Raw genomic sequence first — 26,736 nt, 5'->3', positions numbered from 1 at the left:
TCTTCTTTCATTAGGCTTACCCCCTGGTGTTTATAATTAGTCAGTCTTTTCACAAGTGGGTGACAAACTGATTTAAATAAGCAGTGACTAGCCATAACCAAAAACAAATGTAAAGAATCCATCCATAATCCCCTTTTTTTCCCCATTATTTGCACATGGAATTGAGATGTCATATCAGTAGTGACCATCATTTAGAGCCAATGTTTACAGGGCTGGGTGAAGACTATATTACCTATATACTGACACTGTATTCAGTCAGTAGAACTATATAAAATCTGGTTACGTTTGCTACCAAGATGTTTAAAGCTATTTTGAGAGCAAGGGTATACTTTTAGGAAAGTGACTATGGTGTGGAAGAGAGAGATGCACATTACATATTCTAAAACTCATAAGAGCTTTGTCACTTCTCTGCATGTTAGTGTGTGGGACTGATGGACTGAACAAGCAGATGATGACAAAAGTGTTGCAGATGAGTAAGAGAACTGAAGGTGATGTCTAAGACTTCTGTAGTTAAATCATAATAAATATAAAGAAAATCTGTTTGCATTCCATTAACCCCCATTCAGTGTATTGCATTTTAATGTGGATAATTTTTCGATTGTTCTTGATAATATCACTTTTTTTTTTAGAACATAGTAACAATGATTCCAGCTCATGACAGCCCTCTTGCTGCTATGGCATTCAACTCCACAGGATGCAAGCTGGCAAGTGCCTCAGAAAAGGTGAGCTTTTAAGATGTGCTTCTGTTGTGCAACAGTATCAGGTCAGTACCATGTAATGATATGCAAAGTGAGCGAAACATGCATGTTTCCTGCAGGCATGGGCATTTCAGTGTAGAAAGAGTAACATGTCATTCACAAAAGAAATTATATAGGTGTAATGGAGGTTATGTGGACAAGGAATGTGTATATATTGAACTTAGTGTTGAGGTCACACAGGATTTTACTTTGGTTTTGACTGAGCCTTGGTGGTGGGGCTAACAGTAGTGAGAGTCACAAGAAAACAGTTTCAGTTTAAGTGTTCTGTGACTAATCCAAGCATGGCCTGTGCTGTATTAAACAAAACAATTCGACTGACCAAAGTAGAGTCCTGCTTCAATGAAGCCTGTACTATGGAAATAGTATTGTAGGTCGCAAGTTAAGAAGCCCCTTAGCTGCTGCTGTTGAGTCTTTGGAGCTTTATAGTTGGAGCATAACAAACACAAACACACACGTATGACTTGAGTGGATGAGCCACACCCCTTCCTGTAAAATTACGGGCCACAGTAACATGATGAATGAAAGATGATAATGAAAGACACAGGCTGTCTGGAACCAAAGTTGAGAGAGAGGTGACCTGTATCTGAGAGAAAGTCATTGAGTGCAACTTTGTGATAACATAAAGAAGACTCAGGGACATAATTTGAATGTTTCCAAGACCATGTTTTTTTAACTTGCAGTAGAACCAGATAACCTGCAAAGTAGTGTGTTTTTATTGACTGACTTTTGTACTGCAGAAGTCTGCTCATTTACATTTAATGTTAAAGAACTCACTGTAACTGAACCTACACCTATGTTATAGAGTAATGCTTCCATTGCATTCATACACTGCATAGGTGGTATTCAGCAGGCAGATTATGGCCTAAAATATATTGAATTGTTTTAAAAGATGGAGAAGCACCAACATCTTTGGAGAAAGCCATGGTGGCTGTAATGCCTGAAGATAAGTCGCCTCTGAGTAGTCTGTATGCTACTGAGTACAGTGACTGCGACTTCAGTCTGTCTGTATAAGACGTGCTGGAGACCCTGAATTTTCTTCGTTGGAAACCTCTGAGATCTCTCAAGTTGCTGCAGGTGTCTGGTACAGTACATACCAAAGAGAGCATTATATTCAATAACAGGCAGGATGAGGGACGAATACAGGGGAGTTATAACCTCTTTTGCTCTTGAGGCAATGGCTTTGTTAATCAGGTGAGTGACGTAGAATGCCTTCCTCACTGCAGCAGACACATGGTTGTCAAAGTTGAGGTCCTAGTCATCTTGTCTTCCTAGGTCTGTAACTATTGAATTGGTACTTAGGGTTTTATTGTTTATTTTATAATCATCAGGGACATTGTTTTTACTGAAGGGAATGATGATGCATTTTTTAGCATTTAGATGTTATGTGATCCTATCTCGCCTACATTCTGACTGATGGTTCGGAGACGATCCTCGGCTCCGACTTGGCACGCTTATGCCAAAGAGCGAAGTCTCTTATTGGCTGAGCTTACTATATCCCAGGATGCACCACTACCAGTCCCCCAGATCTCGTTTGCCGCTAACAAGCAAAGACGTGGTCTCGAGCTGGCTGAGCTAAGTAGTGTTTTCTTCACTTACTTTCCTGTCAGGAATTTCCTAAAAATTGAACAAAAAGCTGTTTTAACAGCTATCTCGTGTTTTTGTGTATGAGTGGATATTTTCTGTTTAATATCAGGTGATTGCGTTTTTTCTGACTAGAGGTCCCCTTTGAGTTGAAGGGCCTTCCCCTGTCAGTCCGTTGTTGTTCAAGTCCGTTTATTTAGGGATTTTTGGATCCCTTTAGTTATTTTTGTGACAGCCTTTGGTTCTCAAAAAAACGGTTCTCAAAAAAAAAAAAAGAAAAGAAAAGAGAGTTTTTTCTGTGATATTTAGTGTGTTTGATTTAGCTAGTCACTAAATTGGTTGCCATAATGTCACAGGCTCCTAGGCCTTCAGGATTTAAAAAGTGCACTAAGTGCAGTTTCAAGATGTCAATAACAGATGACCATTCTCTCTGTGTGTACTGTTTGGGCACCAAACATTTGCAGGAGTCCTGTAGCGTGTGCCACGCGTTTTCCTCGAGGGTCCTCCAAGAGAGGAAAAATAAACTTATTTTAAAAGGCCTTATTAAACCCTCATTTGAAGAGGCTTTAGCTTCCTCTCCTTCTCCTGCAAAGAAGAAAAGGGCGCCGGCTCCGACCAGCCCGTCGGAACCGACCGCCAAAAGACATAGGCAGGCTTCTCCTTCGGCTCCACGGACTTCGGAGCCGAGGGCGGAACGGTCTGCCTCAATGCCTCCAGCCTCGACTCCTCTGGGTTCGGAGCCGACGGCTGGGGCCTCGAGAGGCGGGTCATCTTCATCGGCTCCACTGATCTTGGAGCTGATGAAGGTTGTCCGCTCAGACACTTCCTCCTCGGCGCCGAAGCCCTCTTCGGCACCGATGGAAATTGGTTTGGACACTCCGTCGGCGCCGATAATTATCGAGTCGATTCGGAGCCGGTCCCCTAGTCCCTTGGAGCCGTTGGAGAGGCCTACTCGGACCCGTTCGGTCTCTTCCAGGTCATCAAGGATGTCAGATTCGGACATAGACAGGGTACTCCAAAGACTTTTCCAGTCCCCAGTCTTTCAGAAATTTGTTTCGGCTCCGACCCAATTGGCTTCGGAGCCGATAGCCCATTCCATTGCCATTCCTTCTCCGACCGCTTCGGCTCCGTCGGAGCAGGTGCTGATGGAGCCAGTAGAGATCCTAGGGTCGGCTCCGACCCTTACTCCAACCCCGGCCTTCGGGTCTGAGTTTAGCACACGGACTTCTTCGGCCGGGCCCGGGGTGACGTTTGGGACCAATGCTGTCGGTTCCAAGCCTCCCTCTCGGTGCTTCGGCCGTGGGACTTCCGTCTGCTATCATGGCTCGGAGACTTGGCCTCCCAGGATTCTGGGGTCCGGCCTTCAGAGCTATGAGGAGTGCCTTGGCCAAATCTTCTTCGCCATCTCTACGGCTTTACCGGCACCTTCCTGGGCATGGAGACTGGGTCTTTGGTAGTTCCCCTGTCTCTAGGCAGCGGAGCCCGGGGCCTGAGGTTACCCCACTGGGGGTTCCCTCCTCCTGAGGGTCTTTCGAGTTGTCTTCGGAGGAGCCCCAAGGAAGAGATCGTGCAAGAGGAAGCACGTGGACTCCCCGATGAGTCTCTTACATCGGACACTGATCTTGATGATGCGGAGGGGTCCCCAAAGTCGCCCCTCGGATGATGTCTCATTTGCAGACATTCTAGAGATCCTCAAGCAACGAGGCGGCTGGAATTCCAAACCCCTCCGCTGATGAGTCGGTGTTCCTCAAGGCCTTCGGGCTCAGCCCTCCGCCTCCTGGGTGTCTCCGCCCTTGACGAGCTCCTGGATTTGGTTTGTCGGAGGACGGGAACATCCAGATACTGTGGAACCAGTGCCTTCTCGCCCTAACAAATTTTTGTCTGCCCCACCCGAGAAGGAGTTCTTACGAAAGGCGTGGCTGTAGATGCCATGGTGGTGGCATCTGCTACCCAGCAGGACGTGGCAGAGGCTTCAACGTCCGTTCATCCTCCTAATAAGGAGTCTAGGAGCATGGACCGCACGGAAGCGCACCCTGACTTCAGCGGCCTTTACTCTGAGGTCCCTGAATTATTTGGCACATTTCACCAGACTACAGAGGGATCTGGTCAAGGAGCTCTCAGACTCCCTCTCAGGTAACCTACCTGAGCAGCTAGCCCAGTCGGTTAGCTCTCAGTTGGCTATCCTTACCTCGATTTCTAACTCGTCCATGAGGCTCATTTCATATGCGGCCGAAGGCGGGCAGAGCGGCAGGCACAGGCGTGGCTCTACGAAAACAAGCCTGGCTCCGTTTGTGTCATTTCGCAGAGGCCTTCAAGTCTTCCTTTGCCGACGCTCCCTTTGATGGGTCCTCTTTGTTTGGACCCAAGGTAAAGACACTCTTACCGCTGTGAGCAGGAGGGAAAGACTTTATCTGCCGTGGGAGCACGATTTTCCACTCCCTTCGGCCTTATCCCAAGGCTAAAAGAGGAGGGAAGATGTGGTTCCATAAATCACAGAAATTCTTTCCTCAACAGCAGGAAGATTCCCCTTCCAGAGGCAGAGGACGGGGAAATTTTTCTGGGAGACGCCGTCCCAGAGGCGGCAGAGGCCCCCGCAACACTGGAGACCGCGAGTCCTTTCGTGGCTCTTCAGCCTCCCACACTCCATGAGGGATTGCCCGGCTGTGCTGCTCGAAGCCAGTCGGGTGCCGTTTTGCCAAGCACCTAAAAGCCTGGGAGTCTATTACTCAGGACAGATGGGTGCTTCGGATTATTGCCGGAGGTTACACCATTCCCTTTACACGCCCACCCCACCGACCAAAAATCCCGGACCCACCACCCAGTCAAAGGGAAATTGCAGCCGTAGAAGCTTCAAAGCTGCTAGAAAAAGGAGTCATCCAACCGGTCCCCACAGACCAGATCGGATCCGGAAATTACTCAAGGTTCTTTTTAGTGCCAAAAAAGACAGGGGACCTGAGACCCATTTTGGATCTCTGCAAACTAAACCAGTCCGTCATGAAGTCCAAATTCCGAATGGTCACTTTACAATCCATTCTCCCATTGTTGGAGAAAGATGTTTGGATGTGCTCCATAGATCTCAAGGACGCCTATTATCACATACCGATACATCAGGCGTCCAGGAGGTATCTGCGCTTCAGCCTGGGAGACGGTCATTTCCAATTTTGTGCACTGCCCTTTGGTCTCACCACAGCCCCAGGGTGTTCACCAAGTGTTTGGCAGTAGTGACTGCTCACCTGAGGAGTCTCGGATTCCAAGTGTTTCCCTATCTGGACGACTGGCTCCTGACTGCCACCACCAGGCATCTACTACTAGAGAACCTACAAGCCACCATCTCCCTGGGTGTTTCCCTGGGAATTACATTCAACTGGTCAAAGTCTGTCTTGCTGCCTTCTCAGCGCATAAGATTCATAGGAGCAGAGATAGACTCAAAATTAATGCGGATCTTCCTTCCTACCGAAAGGATACAAACATTACAAAATCAGGTCCGAGCCCTGCTTCTAAGATCCAAAGCCCCAGCCAGGATGGTCCTGCAACTTTTAGGTTCAATGTCTGCCACGGTTCTCCTAGTTCCTCTGGCAAGGTTGCACATGAGGATTCTCCAGTGGCTATTATCGACACAATGGTCTTTTCAAGATCCCCCCCTCAATCATCACATACTGATTACAGAAACGTGCAATTGGGACCTCCGCTGCTGCTTTCTGCCCTCCACTCTGTATCAGGAAGACCCTTTGTTATACCCCTCCGGTGGCCACCTTGACTACGGATGCCTCCCAGACGGGTGGGGGCGATTGTCTGGGCAGGTCAGTTCAAGGTTCTTGGCTTCCCAACGAAACATCTCTCCATATCAATGTGTTGGAAATGAGGGCTGTACTTCTGTCCTTACAAGCCCTCCACAAGTTTCTCCCTCAAGGCATTATCGCCATCCACACAGACAACATGTCGGTGGTCTGGTATCTAAACAAACAAGGAGGGACCAGATCTTACCCCTTTGCAGAGAGGCCATGAGGGTGTGGGAATGGGCAGTGGCTACCAAGCGCTTCCTGGTAGCGACCCACATTCCAGGCAAATCCAATGTATTGGCAGACAGACTGAGCAGGACTATTCTCTCTCCTCACGAGTGGTCTCTGAACAAACAGTAGCAGCTCAGATTTTCAAAAGATGGGGATTCCGTGCTGCGACCTGTTTGCAACACCACAAACACGAAGTGCAAAGGTTCTTTTCCTTGACCCCGTCAAGGGGAGACAGCTACGGATGCTCTAGTCCAACCTTGGCCAACAGGACTGCTTTATGCTTTTCCTCCGATTCCACTCCTCCCCAAAGTCATCCAGAAAGCTTCCCAATTGGGGTCCACAATGATTCTAATTGCTCCGTACTGGCCTCGTCAGGTATGGTTCCCTACTTACAGAAATATACTCTGGACGGTCCTTGGTTCTTGGACCTAATTCCGGACCTTCTGGTTCATCAGTCGGGACAACAGCACCAGTCCCTTCACACTTTGAAATTAACAGCTTGGCTCCTCCACTTCCGACTATAGTCAGAAATCACACCTTGGACCCGGAAGTTATTCACATTTTATCTTCAGCCCACAAACCCACCACTAAGAAGTTGTATCACAGTAAGTGGAAGAGGTTTGCTATCTGGGCTCAACTCAGAGGATTAGACCCTATTACTGCCCCGATACCAGAGGTCTTGAAATTTTAACATCCTTGTTTAATCAAGGATCTTCAGTCTCTACTATTAAAGTCCAACTAGCAGCTATCTCCAAATTTCACGATTCCACAGACCCACCGTTGATGAGCAGCAGATTATGTAAAACTTTCATGAAAGGTGCTGTGCTTTTAAGACCCCCAGTTTTTCATCCTGCCTCCGTGGGATCTTGATTTGGTATTTCGTGCCTTAACATCTTCCCCCTTTGAACCGGCTGCTACATGTGAGTTGAAATATCTGTCTTGGAAAACTGCCTTCTTAATTGCAATTACCTCTGCAAGAAGAGTTTCAGAACTTCAAGCCCTATCTATCAAACCACCGTACTTGATTTTTCACAAGGATAGAGTATCACTTAGACCTAATCCATCTTTTGTCCCAAAAGTTTGCTCTAATCTCTGTCTCCAACAATCTTTAGAGCTACCAGTTTTCTTTCCAAAATTTTCAAACAAAGCGGAATACACCTTCCATACATTGGATGTTCACAGGCAATTGCGCTTCTATCTAGATAGGACTCAGCAAATTCGGAAAACAGATCAATTGTTTGTGTCCTTTTCAGATAATAAACTGGGTAAAACCATCACTAAAGCTACTATTGCCAAATGGATCAGAGATTGCATAACTCAAGCTTATTCCTCTTCAAATAAGCAACTTACAACATCTGTCAAAGCTCACTCTACTAGAGCTATGGCTACCTCTATTGCATTCCATTCCAAGCTCGCTATTTCTGAAATTTGTGCTGCGGCTACTTGGTCCAACCCGCACACTTTCATTTCCCACTATAAATTGGATGTGGCATCTAAAGGACGAGCATCATTTGGTTCCACGGTACTCAGGAGTGTTTTCCAGTGAGCCACCCAGGATTTAGGTGCTAGGACGCTGTCCCATCAGTCAGAATGTAGGCGAGATAGGATCACATAACATCTTTTAGTTATGTACTCACTATAACTTCAGATGTTTGGGATCCATCTCGCCTACATTCCTAATACCCACCCTCCTTCCCCCTGCCTTGGAGATCAGAAGAGATTGAACGGTTTGGGTTCTACTGTTTTTTATCTTGTATCATCTGTCAATGTTATATAAGCAGTGCATGCGTGTGTGCATGTATGCGGACAAACTAGATCTGGGGGACTGGTAGTGGTGCATCCTGGGATATAGTAAGCTCAGCCAATAAGAGACTTCGCTCTTTGGCATAAGCGTGCCGAGTCGGAGCCGAGGATCGGCTCCGAACCATCAGTCAGAATGTAGGCGAGATGGATCCCAAACATCTGAAGTTATGGTGAGTACATAACTAAAAGTTTAAGACTATGGCTTTGTCACCAGTCATTGGTCTGTGTAAGCCCCTTTTGAAGTACTTTGCCATTGCTAGGGAATTCTATGATGGCACATAATTTGCAGTCATCCACAAACTTGGTTAGCCACAACCCCACTGTTTTGGCCTGGACTTCTGAGAAGTATATGCCAAACAAGTGGGTGACCAGCACTGACCCTTGTGGGTCCCACTGGTAACAGGTCTGCTGGTAGAGGTAAAGTCTCCCACTTTGACTGAGTGTTGTCAGTCTGTGAGCCAGTTTGCAACCCACCTGACAACATAGGGGTTGATATTCAACTGGGTTAGTTTGTCAGTGATGCCTGAATGTGGGGTAGTGTGGAAGGCCTAGGACAAGTCAAGATAGGCTGTGTGCATGGCTTTGTCCTTGTCTGTGGCTCTGGTCATGTCCTTGAAGAAGTCCACCAGGTTTAGCAGGCATGATCTTCCTTGACAAAACCGAACTGGGACTGACCCAGGGTTTGGAGGTCACCTATATTCTTATTTATCAGGTCCATGATGATTCATTCCATTGCCTTACAGATAAGGCTGGTTATACTTGTGGGTCTGTAGTTACCTGGGTCTGTTGCCAAGCTGCCCTTGTTTAGGGGGATAACAGTCACTGTTTTCCATTCACTGGGGACAAAGCCACTGCTCAGGCTGTGGTTGAATAGTGCCTAATGGAGTAGCTGGGTCTAGTTTAATTAAACGAAAGCAGAATCCGTCGAATACGAATCCGTCGACACATAAACAGCGAAATGCGATAACGTTGAACATGCAAAACTGCGAAATTTAAACATCGAAACCGCAATAGTCGGCCAACCCCATCACCCTTAACATACTACCTACACAAACACAGCAACAAAACACATACATACACTAACCAAAACCCTAATACTAACCCTAAATTAAAGCACCAAAACCCCACTTGTAACTAACCCTACACTAAATCCTACATACACAACTATCTATGCACTACCCTTAACCCCTCCCTAACCCTGAGGTCCGTAACTACCGCACACTTACCCTACAGAACTATACCCACACAAAGTAAATATTCCACACCCATACACTTAACAAAACCCTACAGTAAACCTTACATACATTACCTATCTATGCACTTACCTTAACCCGCACCCTAACCGTAAGGTCCGTAACTATTGCACACTTACCTTACGGAGCTATACCGCAGACAGGCCAACTATGACAATTCAACATTTCTGATTTCGCTATTTAGTGCGTTCGACGTTTCCGCGTTTCGCTGTTTATGTGTCAATGTATTTGACGGATTCCGCTTTCGTTTAATTAAAGTAGACCCGAGTAGCTAGCTCTTGTTTTAGTACATTAAAAACGCATCCCAGAGTACCATCTGGTCCCATGGAGGCTGTGTTCTTAGCCTTGGAGAGAGCAATGATGACTTGTTATTTGGAGAGGCAGGGAGGAGGAGATGATGAAGACATGGTTTGTGGTATGCTGGGGGGGTGGGGGAGGATGAGTGGTGAAATTTTTGCCAAACCAGTCTGCTAGCAGGTTTGCAGTTTCTGCAGGGTCAGTCTGTGTGATGCGATCCACAATTAATTCAGCACTCTCATGACTGCTACCTTTTAGGTTACGGACATAGCTGAAGACAGCCTTATGGTTATCCTTGGCTATAGTTGCTAAATCTTTCTTATAGTTGCTCTTTGAAGATTTTATGAGTTGTCTTATTTGTTGTTTATGCTTAGGAGGGTGCTTTTCCAATTCTGGGATCTTGCGTTGTATTTTTAGACAGTAGCTTCTTTCACTTATTGTATAATTTATTAATGCTAGACATCCACCAGGATGGTTTGTATTGTATTTCCTCGAAGATCTTGCTTTAGTCCTATCCAGCATGGCTGCGTCTATACATTTGTGTAGATGTTTATACAGGGCATCAGTGTATACCTTAGTATAGCCGACAATGTCATTTGTGCAAACTGGAGCTTGGAATTTAATTATACCTTTCCTTAGGAGGGCATAGTTAGCTTTGGTGAAGTTTTTTAGCCTTACTTCTCCTTTGGGGAGTTCTTGTGCTATTGCTACTTCAAAAATAATTGATTTGTGGTTGAATTTAAGCAGTGCAGTCCATACGCTTGAGATGTTGCATTGGTCACTCATAATGGTGAGGCATAGGTCTAGAGTATTGAAGCCCATTGTGGGGTAGTGCACTATTTGTTCTAGGGCATTTGAGTTAGTAAAGTCCAGGAACTTTTGTGCAAATGAGTTTGAGCTTGTATAAGTTTCCCAATTAATGAAAGGATAGTTGAAGTCACACGTGACTAGGGTGTTAGGTTGTACCATAATTGTCCCAAGTAGGCCTAAATAAGCAGTGTGGGTATCTTGGTTCATGGATGGGGACCTGTAACTGATGATGACCTGAAGGGGGGGGTCTTACCCACAGTGATTTGGATTTAGAGTAGCTCCATAGAGTTTTCTTGTCTAACCAGTCTAGAGTTGTAATTATCTTTAATGAAGACAAATACTCCCCCTCCTCTGGTTCTCACACCTTCAGTTATTCTGTCTGAAAGTATGAAAAGCATTGTAGCCTTGTAAGGCCAGGGTACATTCTGTGGCCTTGAACCAGGTTTCTGTGACTACACAGACGTCAACATCTTCCAGGGAGAGGACTGTTTCCAGAGAGTGCAGTTTCTGATTTAAACTCCAAATGTTTAGGATGTTCTTCATGTTTCACTGTTGCAGTCATTACATTTGGGTTATCTGCTTGCAGGTAGCCCTCAGTCAGCCTGATTATCAAAGTCTTGGGTCCTGCATCAGTTGCCGTCTCATCTTCCATGACGTCAGGTAGTCAGGGGTATAAAGCATGCAGCCGATACCATTACATCAGTCTTTCTTGCCGAGTGGTGCCTGAAGCAGAAGCAGTTCGCAAGTGCCGGTCGGCCAACTCCTGAAATTTTCATTTTCGAGTTTCAGATCCGAAGTCTTCAAAAAAGCTAAGTACCCCGTTGGGGATCCTTTTTCTTGCTCTAAACCAATCCGTAAAAGTTAACAATTGTATTACTTGTGGAAAGAAAATATCTCATAACGATTTTCATTCGTACTGCATTCCTTGCTTAGGCCCAGACCACGATGTTCCTCTCTGGTTTTGTGCCTTAGTCAGTCCTCGAGCTATTCGTCATCGGTTCATTTTCGCATTTAACTATTTTGGTACTCGGTTCAGTTATCCAGAAATGGCTTTGTTAAGCCATCCGACTACAGACATTCCAAAAAAATGTAAATGTAACGACAGAGACAGACTGTATAGGTCCAAAGCTGCCAACGACGCTTCCTTTAAGCTAGTCACCAGTTCACCAGTACTCAGTGAGGCGCTTTCGCAGCCCCTGATACCCACTACTTCAGATTCGCAGGCCTCTACTGAGACCCATTCGGAGTCCGGTATGCTACAAGATGCCTCTTCGACTATGGAACCTGCTGATGTCTCTACCTTGGATGGGTCCGTAGCCGCTGTGCAGGCACCAGCTTCTGAGGGTGTATTCAGGCCTACTGACTTCCATATCAAACTGACACCATCTTCTTCTTCAAGGCCTAAAACTTGATCCACGCCTAGAAAAACGATGCCCAGACCGCATGGTCAGGCCCCTATGCCTAAAAAAATGAAGATTAAGAATGGCTGAAGACCTTATCACTCTAATCAGGGGAAGCTACCCTTCTCCCTCTAAGAGACCTAGAACTGATTTTCCTTCTGATTCTTCTGATCAGGATTCTGAAATTTCTGTTTCTTCTGATGACAAGGATTTGCCCTTATCTACCTATGAGGATTCTGACGCAGAGGAGTCCATTCCCTCTGCTTCCCCTCCAGAAGATTTCTCTTTTGGTGAAACTTTGCATACTCTTAGGGAGCATTTCCACTGGGAAAGCCAGGATTACTCTAATGCCAAAAAAGAGGCTTAGGGAATTCTTACTCCTACCTCAACACAGGCCTTTAGCTATCCCCCCTGTATTGGACATTGTAGATGATGCCTTCTTGGAATCTAGCCCTGGCCCCAGACAGTTTACCTCCGGCTTCCAGGAAACCTGACAGGTATTACAGAGTACCTGACTCTCACAAGTTCCTCTTTAAGAATCCTACTGCGGATCCAGAGACCATTTCACAGGGACCCAAAGGCATTAAGGCTACTACTGCCAAAGATCCTACCCCCTCTGATTTCAGGGCCCTGGATAGATGGGGTAAGGGGGCCTTAAACTGCCAGTTTCATATGTTAAAGTGTCAGCAGCATGTTATTGGATTACTTAAACAGAAAATGATGTTGATTCCTGACTGTACTGAAAATAAAGACTTAACAAGATTTAATGCATTCTGCTGAACAAGTTGGTAAACATAATTTGCAATGTGGTTTTGATTCCTTAGAGGCATTTTGCAGGGCTGCTGTCACTGGGTCTGCACTTAGAAGAAAAAAACAACCACACTCAGGAGCCAAGAAACTGCAAAGATTTTAATGTCTTCTGGTACCTTGGCTATACAAGCCTTCATAGGAATCCTATGAAGGCTTGTATAGCGAAGGTACCAGAAGACATTAAAATCTTTGCAGTTTCATGGCTCCTGAGGGTGGTGGTTTTTTTCGTATTATGGGTTTTGGATATATCTTTACTTAGAAGGCATGCTTGGCTTAAGGAGCAAACTTTTCCAGATCATGTTAAAGCTAAATTACTGAATGCTCCATTAAACCAAGACCACCTGTTTGGCAACAAAGCAGAAGAAGTACTTAAAGATGGAGGAAAAGGCTAAATCTGTGCAAACTGTTAACAATTTCCTGCAAGTACAGCCTCCCAGATTTAGTAGGTACTGGCCTTCTAAAAATTGGTCCTTTCCTGTCTCTTCCAGGCCTTCTCAGTCCAAACCCAGGACCAGCAGACCACCCTGGTTTCAGTCTCAAGGTACTCACAGGCCTAAGCAGTGGGGGGCTCCCACTTCCAAAGCTGGAAGTAGTAAGACACCCCCCTATGGTAAACTGTCACAAGGACTTAACCTTAAACCTTCCAAGCCTGCTCAGCTGACTGTTCCTTTAGGGGGAAAGATCGCCCTGCATTCAAAAAACTGAGAACTCATTACCCAAGACATATGGGTTTTAAATATAGTTTCCCAAGGATACAGATTCCACTTCCACTTCTTACCAACCCCAAACGGTTCACCAGACCTACCCCCAAATCAGTGGGCAGAGGCTCAAAAGCAGGTTCTCTCTCTTCTAAGTATCAGGGCTATTCAACCTGTCCCAGAAGAAGAATGGGGGCAAGGTTTTTACTACCCAGAAAAGACAATTCCTGGTGTCCTATCCTGGACCTATCTATCCTAAACACCTTTTTGGTAATCCCAAAATTCAAAATGCTAACTCTTTATCAGCTGCTTCCCATGCTAGGCAAAAATGTCTGTTTGGCAACATTGGATTTAAAGGAAGCTTACCTGCTCATCCCAATAAGGGAATCTTGCAGAAAATATCTATGCTTCAGAGCAGGCTACATGCACTGTCAGTTCTCTGCATTGCCCTTTGGCTTATCTACTGTGCCCAGGATATTCACAAAGTGCCTAGCTCTAGCCATTGCATTCTGCAGGCAAAGAAATATTCAAATATACCCATACCTAGACGATTGTCTAATTCAGGCAGAAAGTCAGGACATACTATTAAATCATCTGGCATTTGTAAAGAAACTGCTAACCTCACTGGGGTACAACATAAATGAAAAGAAATCGCACCTAGTGCCCTGCCAACAAATTGTATTCCTGGAAGCAAGCTTGAATACAACTTCAGATGGTCTACCTCACGCCAGAGAAACAAGTTTATTTGACAGCCTACTTCAAACTACTGGCCACAAAGACCCAGCTATTTGCAAGGAAAATACTGCAAGCCCTGGGGTTCATGGCCTCTTGCATTCTACTAATTCCATATGCAAGACTGCATATGAGGAAGCTACATTGGTAGCTAAAAAGCCTATGGTGTCAACATTCTCAGGACCTGGAATTAATGATTCCTATCATTCCTTGTATAAAGACAGAGTTCCTTTGGTGGGCAGAGGCCTGCCACCACAACAAGGGACTGCCATTCACTATACCCCCTGCCACCCAAACCCTAACAACAGATGCATCAGACTATGCATGGGGGACTCACTTGGCAGGGCAGTGCATTCAGGGCAAATGGAACCCGAGTCAAATGCACCTGCATATCAATCAAGAAGAAATGTTAGCTGTAGAGAATTCTCTGACAGCCTTCAAGGACCACATTCTTCCAGGACAATTATTGGTAAAGATGGACAACACCACTGTTATGTGGTACATAAACAAGCAGGGGGGAACCCACTCATACCCTCTCTGCAGACTAGCCATGGCTCTGTGGAACACAGCCTTGAGCTACCAAGTGCACCTACAAGCTCAATTCCTGCCAGGCAAGCTAAATACACTGGCAGATGACCTAAGCAGAAATCTCATGGACCCACACGAGTGGAAACTGGAACCAAAGATATTCAACATTTTGAGAAACAAATGGGGGAGCTCAGAGGTAGACCTGTTTGCCTTCCTTCAAAACTACCAATTGGACAAATTCTGTACAAGGACTTCCCACAGACAAGCTTGGAAAGTGGATGCCCTGTCCTTCACCTGGAAAAACCTTTGCCCCTCTGCCTCTCCTCTCCAAAGTTCTACTAAAGATCAAACAGGACAAACCAAGGACAATACTCATTGCACCAGACTGGCCACGCCAACACTCGTACCCCCTCTTGCACAGTGTGTCACTGCTGGAACCATGGCACCTGCCTTAGACCCCTTCCCTGCTGTCTCAGCAGGAGGGCCAGATTCTGCACCCCCAGCTTCAAACCCTGAACCTTGCAACCTGGCTAATTGCCTGAGCTTTCCATTACCATCCCTCAGTAAGCAAGTGCTGGATGTCATTCTGGAGGCAAGGAAGCTTAGTACTAGAAAATCCTATACTGAAACGTGGAAACAGTTATGTTCCTGGAGCCAAACTCATGGGGTGGGCACAACAGTGCCAAGTTTACCGCATATTCTTCAATACTGAACAGAGTTGATTCACAAAGACCTTTTCTCCTCTTCCATTAAAATTCATGCCTCGGCCATTTCAGCACATTATAATACGGAGCCACCCCTCTTCTCTCATCCACTGCTGAAACAATTCCTCAGAGGGGCCAAAAATTTAAGACCATCAAGGAGAGCCTCTACTCCAGCCTGGGACCTTAACTTTGTATTTGAAAAGCTCACTCTACCTCCCTTTGAGCCATCTGCAACTGCAGAGTTGAAATTCCTTTCTTGGAAAACAGCCTTTCTTCTAGCCATCATTTCAACAAGAAAGGTGTCTTAATTACAGGCTCTCATGGCAGTGGACCCTTTCATCATCTTTCATGCGGACAGGGTGTCCCTCAGGACCAATCCTACTTTTATGCCCAAGTTGGTGTCCACTGTGGACCTTAATCAGTCCATTCATTTGCCAACCTTCTTTTCCAATCCACAGAACAAAAGGGAATGAATACTGCACTCCTTGGACATGCACAGACAACTTAGATTTTACTTGGACAGGACTAAGCCTCTCAGGAAATCTGAACAGCTGCTAGCTGCCTTTGCTGCAGGGGCAGAGGGGAAAGCCATTTCAAAGCAGATAGGCCATTGCATTCATTTCTGCTATAAGCACCATGGAAAACCTACCCCACAGGGGATAAGACCCCATTCCACCAAGGCTGCATCTACTTCTACAGCCTTTCTCAGAGGTGTTTCTACCAGGGACATCCTAGAAACTGATACCTGGAGTTCCGTACATACATTCACCAAGCATTACCTCTTGCCTATTTTTTCTAAATCCAGAGCTGGTTTTGCAACTGCAGTCTTGCAGGGCCTAATAGCTGGTCCTAATGCTCTCTTATTGCCTCCTCCCTTCCTTAGCTTTGGGAATCAACTCAAATGTAATGACTGCAGCAGTGAAACACAAAGAAGATAGTGCAGTTGTGTACACTTACCATAAATGTAGATGGTCGAGAGTATTCACTGTTGCAATCCTGGTTACCCTCCCTCCAGCACCCTTACTTCTATTGACTTTACCTCTCTTCTTGTTTACTGTACTTAAGCTTTCTGGTGTATTTGTTTTTTGTTGGAGGTGTAACCTTGTATATAATTGTTTCCCATTATGGGGGCACCTGACATCTGGGGCAAGAAAAACTGATGTAATGGTGTCGGCTGCATGCTTTATACCCCTGACTACCTGATGTCATGGAAGATGAGACAGCAACTGATGCAGGACCCAAGACTTTGATAATCAGGCCGACTGAGGGCTACCTACAAGCAGATAACCCAAATGTAATGACTGCAACAGTGAATACACTCAAACATTTACATTTATGGTAAGTGTACACAACTATACTTTCTTTGTGTTTGATATTTTCATGTTGGGAGTTTTGTTGTTGTGATCTTGCCTAAAGAAGGCATTATGGGGGAGACAAGTGCCTTAGCCAGCAACCAAAAGCCTAGAGGTTCCAAATGAATAGCATCTTTGGCAAAGCAGCATGTTCTATATCATCCCAGGCTGACAGGAACTGGGTCCCCTTAGAATGACACCAGAAGCTAAGCCCCACTTATTGAAGTTAGTCATTTTCTGTTTATATTGTGGTATCATTCTAGGCGAGTGTAAATTGCTGCTCTTAGCTAGGGACATACCCGCCTGGGACACATATTCAGGGAGCTCAATCATGTCTCTCTTCATGTAGCTAGAGAGGTTTATCTCAAGTTGTTCACACCAACATGAACTATAATAAAGTCATAACGGTAGGTACTTGTTGTTGAGAGACTTGAATGCATGTGTGATGCGGTGAATCTTTGCACCAGACAGGCAGCTGACCGTAACCTTCTCCTTGTTCAACCTGGTGAGTGGGGCATCTGTGTGTTTCACTGTAGAGTCACCTATAACTAAAACATTTGGAATAGTTGTGCATTGACTTAAGGCTTCTTTGTTAAGACACAGGTGCTAATGATTTTATGTGTATTGGTTCTTTGTATGTTGTGTTAGCTGTAGCATGTTTGTGTTTTGGAGGTCTCTGATATTGAGGTAGGTTTCTGGAGAGTACCACTGCATGTGAACACTTATGTGTTGGGTGCATATTAGGAATAGGAGTCGTGATGTGTGAGCTGACAACCTGTTTAGTGTTGTTATGGGCACGAGAGAGCAGTGATTCCATATTCACAGTGTAGGAGCATCTCTTGCAAATTGTACTAGAGTGATTTGGAAGTAAGGGGTTGTCAATGTACATGAAGCAGTTGCTACACTGGCTCAGAAAAACATGTCCACCAGGCTGGCAGTAGACACAGAGGGAAACTTACAGTCCATAATACAAGGTTTGAACCTAAGTATCTCAGCAGATGAGGAGAAAGAGATGAGGGTATCGGGGAGGGAGCTATTTTAGGGTGACTAACCTATGGGGTGTACAGTAGGAGGTCTATAAAAGAGGAGCTCTGTAAGGTGTGATGTTGATAGGTAAGAGGTAAAATCTCTCCTGGGTGGTTCACTGAACAGTTGAGAGCCATTCAAGATCTGCTGTGCTATTTAGCAGCTGCTTCTAAGGGAAAATACTTCTGTTGGCGCTTTTGCATCTATAACCACCAGGAGTTTCCCTCTTTGAGCAGTAGTGTGCTACATGCAAGCAAGATAATACAAAGAAACCAATGAAAAAGCTCAAACTGAGCCCTGCACCAATGAAATAGCTCAAACTGATCCCTGAACCAGTAACCTTCAGTTAGTTAGTTAGTCCTACTGTACACTCCTGCAATGAGGGTACAGGGGGGCTTGTCCAAAAAAAAGATGTCCTGAATTTTAGTGCTCAATCTAAACAGAACTGAATTCAGCCAGTCTGAATCCAGTCTTTACTACAGCCAACAGAAGTGCAACTGAACAACAGAAAAAAAGCAGGATCATTTTTTTAATTACATAAGCAGCAGTGTAAAAAGCAGCACACTTTTTCTTGAATTAATAATAGCAACAGAATAAAACAGCAGAAATTAGATCTTTTCTTAAATTACGTAAAAGCAGCAGTTGGTGTGAAATACAGTCAAAGTGGAACAAATGCAGTAGTAAAATACACTGTAAAGCATCAGCCGCAAACAGTACAGTTTTTTATTAAACTGCTGAAGTACAATCACAGTATATAAGGCAAGTGCAAAGAAGAAATACTTGTATCCCTTTTGTGGGTTTCCTAGCACAGAAAGACCAGGTAAACATGTACAGCCATTAGACAAATAATCCCACTCCACCTAATGTAAAAGTACAGTAAAAGAGTGTCCGGAGTGAAGTGCTACCACAAGCAAACTTAAAGATATGGATACAGCAGTGTACCTTAAACAGCTCATAAAAGTGTGATTATTCAGTAAAAGTACTTTGCTATGTATAAATGAGCCAAGAGCCACTCAATTGTACAGAATTAAGGCACTAAAAACAAGATATGATTAATAAGCTCTCCAGCCAATAAAACTACAAGCAGAAATCTCAAGTGTTTCCTCAACGTAGACAGACCAGGCTACTTCCCAGTGCACTAGAAGCAAAACCCACTGACCATGATAAGAAAACAAGTGTTTGCTAGAGTGTAAAAATACACTACTTTATCCAAATGAAGTATATCACTACAACATGCATGTTTTCATATAAGCACAAGGAAAGGCAAATCAATAATTCAAATAAAAAAATTTCAAGATAGACCCCATTTCAAATTTAAACCATGATTACAAAGTGTTAATGTCTGTACTAGCTAAAAGTATGTCAAAGTTGTTGCCAAAACTAGTAGATATGGTTCACTGTGGTTTTATGAAGGGGAGGAAGACATTTGACAGAATTAATAAAGTAATGATGATCCAGAGAGAAGCAGAATATAAGAAAATACCACTGATGTTGGTGGGTCTTGATGCAGAGAAGCATTTGACAGAGTAAGATAGGATTTTATGAGTAGGGCAATGGAAACATTTGTTTTTCCTAATACAATAATAAGTTAATTAGGTGGATGTATGAGTGATCCGAGGCAAGAGTTAAGGTGGGAAGTTTCCTCTCTGATAAGCTGTGCTGAACAGAGGAACCAGGAAAGGGTGTCCTCTTTTCCCTTAATTATTTGCTTTATATTTAGATCTGTTGGCAAAGAAAATACGTGACTCAGAAATTCAAGAATATAATTGGTATAGTAATACTGAAAAGTTGGCTTTATTTGAAGCCGATATTATTATGTACCTGATAAATTCAGAAAAGGACATTTTAGTGTTGTGGAATATCATCAGATGGTTTCAAGTCTTTTCAGGATATAAAATTATTGACAACTAAACAAAGGCTATAGCTGTAAACTATGTAACCACACATGAACTGGTTCAGAATTACCCATATTTAAGAGGGCACAATAAGATAAATTATTTAGGAGTATGGATTAAAAAGGCTTTTGTTATGGCAGCTATGGATATGTGGGAAGAGACTAAACAAAAGATAATACAAAAACTGAGAAACTGGAAGCTCTTATTTATGGATATGGATACTGAGGCATAAGCAGTGAAAATGTTTTTAGTCCCTTGAGTTTTATATACTGTCAGGCTTATTTTTATCAACCAGAGGAGCAGTTGTTGTTAATAATTAAATAGCTGAATTAATTTTATCTTGGAGGGGAAGAGAGGAAAGGTTAAGTGGGATAAATTGATCCTTCCAATAGAACAAGGTGGTTTAGGATTACCTGATTTCAAGGAATATTTTGAAGCTACACAGTTAAGGCTCATATACATAACGCAAGCAGAAAGTTATAATTCAAAGTGGAAAGGGATGAAGAAGCTGGGAGAAATTCAGGAAGTAAGGAGAGAGTGGATTTTGGATTCAGATCCTTAAAGAGAATAACAACAGGCATACGGAATATTTTATTCATAAATTAGCAGAAAGTATTCTAAGAACTAAGCCAACATGTGAATGGAGAAAGGAGATTTTGCCAGTAGGGAGGACTGCAAGCAGGGGTATGAGAATAGGCGAGAGTGGGTAGAATTTATTGAAGAAAACTGGCAAAGGAACCAAGATATTGGAAGTAAATAACTAGAAGGAGAGGTAATACAGTGAACTAATGGCAAGAAGACATTTGGACTGCAGGCTAGAGACTGCTTTCCCTACCAGTGATTGACACCAGAGTACAGGTAAAGAGGGACAGGGGAATCTTAAGTGAAAGGCATGTTCTGCTAGAGTTTTTTTTTTCATTGAATCTAGAACAGAAGCTGCTGTTAAAAAGGGAATAGTTAGTAGGGCATATAAAATATTACTTGATAACTGTAAGAGGAGGCTAGAAAAGATTGGAAAGAGTGATTGAAAAAGCAGTTTACAAGTAAACAATTGGAGGACTTATGTATGGCTTATGTCTGCCAAGTATGAAACAAAGTCTAGAAGGTTTAGGATTTTTTGCTTGGAAGTGTCTGCATAGGTATTTTTATACCCCAAGCAGATTCCAAACAATTTTTCCTCAGGTAGATGTGAAATGTTGGAGGTGGGATGAGGAAGAAATAGGTACTGGGGAACATATGGTTTAGATGTGTAATGAGTTGGCAGATTAAAAAAAAGTCCTTACAGAGTACTCTGTCAGAAATATTGGATGATGGAAAATGGGTGTAACTAAAGAACTGATTCTTTTGGGCTGGAACACAGGATCTGAATTGCCTAGACATAGTATGGCCTTGTTAAGTTTAATTCTGGCTGCTGAAAAAAAGCAATTGCTAGAAAATGGAAATCAAAGTCTAAAAAAACTATATTTGAAGTATTGAATATTGTAAAGGAGATAAAAGAACTGGAAATTGGATCTTTAGAAAATGGAGGGAACAAATTATATAAATGTAAATGAAAATTGTGGGAACAATACATGCAGAATAATGTTCTTGAGGAGAAAGGAGTGAGGTTTAAAGAAAGGCAAGAACATAAGTGATGAAAGGTATGCAACTGGAAATATGTTAATATGGTTAGCTTCATTAATAGTGATTTATATTTGCTTATGTCTTAAGTGAAAATTTAATAAATGTGTTAAAAATATATACTGAATTGCAACATGCTATGTTCCTGCATCAGTGACTGCAGGTGCTGATGTTTGGAGAATTGGATTTCCCACAAATAAATCTGCTGCTTTCTGTGTACTGTCACATCCACCTGCAGGAAAGGGGTCCTCAGAGTATGCATGTTTTGACACTATCTTTTTAGTAAAATGTGATTTCTGCTATGAATAAACACAATGAAAAGGTTTAAGACTAACAATGAATTTCAGAATGGCACATTCTAAAGCAGTACATGTATTGAAATGGGGGTGTGAGTGCAACCCTCACAAAGAAATACTAGGAATGAATTCTTGACTGAGAGTTGAGTTGAGTAGCGGGGTTCTTTGTACCATGCTCAAGGGTAGGGAGTCAGAGAAGCAGAAGCCAGAATTTGAGACTGAGTAAGTGAAAAGTTTTTAATTAAAGTTTTAAATAATTGTATGGTGTGGAAAGAAGTGGCAGAATGAGAAATGTTGTTAAATGCTTTAACAAAGTGTTGCGAAACTGATGAAAGATTGCTTACTATATAAGCTCAGAGTAAATTGTCGGAAGGTTATTTGCAAAAGATGTGCATAGTGAATGGACTAAATTGCTGAAAGAGATTGTTGGGGGAAATGTCTTCTTGCAGTATGAAACGTATGCTTAAGAATATTGGTGAAAGAAGTTACTTAATCATTTACTGAGTATGGAAAGGTTGTGAATTTTCAAACATCAGAAAGTAGCTTGCTGCATTTTACATTAACCGTAAAGCATTCTAGTTTCTAATTACCCGTGATTTTGGGTCACTTGAAATTCTCAAAATGCAAGAAAGCCTTGCTATTAAAATATAGAAGGGTGATGTGATTAAAAGTGATGCAGTAACTGATATACAGAGTGCTCATAGGTTCATAGGTTCATAGATTAGTACTAGGCTAACTGCCTAGTGGGCCATTTTCAGCCTAGCCAATTATCCCATGTGAGAATCAAACCCAACACCTTATGTTTGTAAGGTAAACACCTTAACTATTATGCCAAACTCCCACCCTGAAAAAGAACTTTGTATTCACAGAAACACTTATGTACTGAGGAAATTTATTCTGGCTTTCTGAAAAAATAAAATAAAATCAGCCAGATTTAAAGTATGTGCACTGAGAAGTGATTGTGCTGCATGTTTAAGTAATGCATAAAGTGTTACTAAAGCCAAAGGTTCAATGACATGCTGTTTTGGAAACAGTTTGAAAGTAGAGGGGCACAGAAGTAAACCCCCAAATGTGTAAAACAATTCTTCATTATGTTGTTTGCATGTGAATAAGAAGTTCTACTGGGGAATTTTTGTGGTATGTAAATGAGCTGTATCTTGAGAAAAAGGAACTCATGAGTGGGAGCCTTTTATAGTGAAAGAAAAGTAGGCTGAATTAAAGGATGTGCCATTTCATTTGGGCTGGCACCTTGGAGTAAAAAAGAACAATGAATTGCTGATTACTGAGAAAAAAAGCTGATAGCTTTATACTCTGTAGAGTGAAATCTTATTAAGCTGCTGAAGCAGTTCAGAAATATGGCATTGTGCAGCAGTGAAAAAATATTGCTTATCCTGTATTTAAAGCAAGTGAAAATCATTTTCTGCTATTTTCCCTTCTTTTTTTTTCAAAACAGGTTTATTGTTTTAACATACAAGAGAAATACACTATTTTCATAGCAAGTGTTGAAAATAGATATGATTATAACATTCAACAAAACAACTAAAGTATTTACAAAGACATCCACTACAATCAGATCAATTAATTAAACTAAAATACCATGCTATTGAAATTAGGATTTTTTTTAACAAATTTTGTAAATTATCCCATACAATATAATAATTCTAGTTGTTCTTGACCTAATTGTGTTTATTTCCATATGGCACACTATATTCATAACATTTTAAATTCATTGAGCGAAGGAGGTGTATCTGAAATCAATTTCTGGTTATTATTTTCCTAGCCACTGCTAGAATAGACCATAACAAGGGAAGCTTAACCTTTTAACACTTTGAGGTACAGGTGTGTTGAATAATATAAGAGATTTAGAAATAATGAAATTATCTGTAAAAGAGCCTGCAAAAATTCATTAATTGACTTCCAGTATTCTTTCAATTTTATACAGTCATAAAACATATGAGCCCAGTCAGCATTAATTTCTACATTACATCTCTTACATAGATTATCTTTATTTATTTTATTCATCATCAAAGGTGTATAAAAAGATCTATGTAAAAATTTCCATGTATAAAGTCTCCAGACAATGGAAGACGTAGTTCTATAGGCAGATTCCAATATATATTGTTTATCTTGTTGATTTGGTGGGTCCCCATTAATAGAAGTGAAATAATTCCAGTATGTATCTACACTGTAAAAAGTTTCTTGTCTGATAATTTTAAGCTATTTTCCCTTCTGAGGAAAAGTGTATTGCTTCCGAAATACACTATTTTCAGAGCAACTGCTGAAAAGTGTGTGTGTGTGTGTGTGTGTGTGTGTGTGTGTGTGTGTGTGTCTTAAGCCCCATTTGTTACGAACCAAAAGAAAAGAAATGTGCAATATGTGGAAGACATTGACAGATAGTAAAACTTTATATATCACTGAATCTTAGTGGTAAATTATATAACTTTATACAAGACACAATCAGGCTAGATGACATCTGTTCATTTGCATGAAATCAATAGCCAAGGATGTGAGAGACATATGTAAACAGTAAGTCTTTGTGAGTAGTGAATTGTTAGTTAAAGAACTGGTTGTACCTGCAAGAATATTTGGTCTGTGCCCATATGGAGGTTTACCGCAGTTGTGAAAATGGGTCTTTGTTGTAGTTAAGGGGAAACCTGGAAAAGGAAGTTCTTTGTTGATGCTACTGAAGACTTGCACAAAAAAGCATATAATGGAGTAGCTTTACCTAAACACTGGTAGAAAGTAGTGGAATCAAGGTTGGTGTAAGGCCTTGTCTTCAAAAGGAAATCACTCTAACATTGAAAAGAAAGTCAATTGCTGTAAAATAGTGCTGATTCTAAAAGTAGAACCCTTGGACAGGGGCAAAGGGGTTCTTTGCTGTGTAAAGCAAGAAAAGGGTACTGCATTTAAAAAAGTTAAAACTAACAGGGAAAGAGGGTTCATTGTTGTGTAAAACAAGAAAGGTGTTAAGGGTGTTCATTGCTGTGCAGCATAACAAAAAGAAAACTGTACACCTGTTGAAACTGGTTGTGAGTTGCTTGACTTGATATGAGAGGCTAAAGGGGCAATACGGAAAACACCACCTGTGTTGCTGTAATGAAAGGTCTGCTGAGAAACAACACTGTGTGCTAACAGAAGAAAGTGAGCTGGCCAACCAAATCTGTTCATAAATACTGCCATGGGACAGCAAAATAAAAGTGATGTGAATCAACGTAATCTTTCATTGGTAGGAGCAAACCAATGTTTTGCAGTCCATATTACAACAATGAAATGAGAAACTGTCTTCTAGCATGATAACACTAGCTCTGAAGATACTGGAAGATGGTCATGAAGGGAAGAACTGTATTTTGCATGCGTTGTTGAAAATTAGAGCTTGTAGAAAAGGCAAGAAATATACTTGTGCAACAAAGGGCTAACCAATAACAAAGTGTAAATTAAGCTCTCAGTGTTGTATAATTCTGCAAGATGAAATTAGAATATTAACTAAAAGTGTAGAATTGCTAAGGCAGTTGGGTGTGTTGTTCCCAAGCAAAGTAAATCAATAGCAATGCTGAATGGATGGTTTCTGGAAATGACAGTTTTACAAGTTTTGCAGGCTAATTTTGACCAAAAATACAACAGAAAGAGAAATAGATGACTTGTTTGAAAGAGTGTCTGAAATTTCTGTAGAAGTGGAAATAGTAAATATGAAAGTAAACCTGAAAGTATTAACTCATATAATGTCATATAGCATAAGGAAAAAGGACCAAGTGACGTGGCGTTGGAACTTGGAAAAAAATGAGAGAGAAGTCCATTTCAGACACAAGCTGACATTTTATGTTTACAGAGTGAAAAGGAATAATCGTGGCTGGAGCTAGAAAGATTAACAGTACCCTTCTTGATCTAAAAGCAAAATATTAAAATTTGCAATATGATCAGTAACTAAGGGGACAACTACACAAAACTGAATACAAAGTCAAGAACTTTACGCAGAAACACTTGTTTTCATGATACCAATGAAGTAGCCCAGCCTGTGCAACAAAGGAAACCTGGAAGAAAACAAGTGACACTAAACAGTGTGTTGGGCAGGGTGGGGGTGCTCATAAAGGTTATAGGCAAATACATACAGAGAAACAATAACAGTGACTTAATTGTACTTAATCATCAGTGCTTATAAGCACTTTAACAGTAGATGCAGAAAGAAAATCTTATTAAAGTGCTACAGGGAAAAAAAGAGGAAGTTGCATTGCAAACTAAATGAATAATATGATTATACCTTGAGCTAAACACTGTGTGTAAAAATGTGTGTTGAAAATGAAATCCAAAGCAAATCCCTTGGAGGAAGCAAATAGTAAATTAAAACTACGTCTGCTAACTCTTAATCCTCATGCTGAATTAATGCAAGAAATTTTATACTGCAGTAATAAACGTGTGAAAGGAAAATGGCTCCCTCACTCAAAAAAGAAGGTACTTACACTTATATTCTGAAGCAAAGGTAGACAACCAAAGCAGAGAATTACAGATGCACTTAGGTCTGGAAGTCATATGAATCCGTCAACAGCACTGTACTGGAGGTCGTTGTGTAGCATACCCATTGAGGTAATACACCAAACAGCTGCAGAACCCAAAGTGGCAGAAACAAGTCTGTAATCTAATTCATACAGACTGACGGAAAAGGAACTCAGTAACACAAATTGAACCAAATCAGACATTCAGCATCTGCTGCCAGCAAGCTTGACCAACCAGATGAACCTAAGAGTCTCTCTGAAATGAAGGACTGTGTAAGGCACAAGGAACCCATGGTGCTATGCCTGCTTTCTGATAGCGCATATTCTCAGGATGTGTCACAGCATGTGTAGAAGGCGGAGGAAGGCAAACCTTGGGCCATTAAGCTTGTGGGCATGCAGAGTGGAATCTGGCTGTGATGCAGTGCTCACTCATGCATTTTTGAGCTGGGGGGCATGGGGTATTATGTGCCCTAGCAGCTGATTTGGCACCTGTGGGTGGGAGTTTGGAATAATGGTTAAGGGGTTTACCTTTCAGGCACAAAGCAACAGGGTTTTATTCTCATGTGGGGTAATTGACTATGCTTAAAATGGCCCACAAGGGCAGTTAGCCTAGTATGAACCTATGATCTGGACCTATGATCTATGATCTGGAGCTATAAGGTCAGAGCATGACACC

General features: G+C 42.3%; 1 protein-coding gene across 1 annotated transcript in view; it reads left to right on the top strand.

Annotated features, from left to right (window-relative positions):
* WIPI1 (WD repeat domain, phosphoinositide interacting 1) overlaps positions 1 to 26,736 on the top strand; it is a 1,063,998-nt gene that overhangs the window by 452,445 nt on the left and 584,817 nt on the right. The window contains exon 6 of the mRNA XM_044085121.1: positions 630 to 722. Within this exon, the coding sequence (XP_043941056.1) occupies positions 630 to 722 (93 nt within the window). The remainder of the gene's footprint in view (positions 1 to 629; positions 723 to 26,736) is intronic.

Source organism: Protopterus annectens, chromosome 10.part0 (genome assembly GCF_019279795.1).
Source record: "Protopterus annectens isolate FY-2018-M chromosome 10.part0, PAN1.0, whole genome shotgun sequence".
NCBI classification, from domain to species: domain Eukaryota; kingdom Metazoa; phylum Chordata; order Ceratodontiformes; family Protopteridae; genus Protopterus; species Protopterus annectens.
Note: the sequence above shows the minus strand (reverse complement) of the source record. Positions and strands in the feature narration are given on the sequence as shown.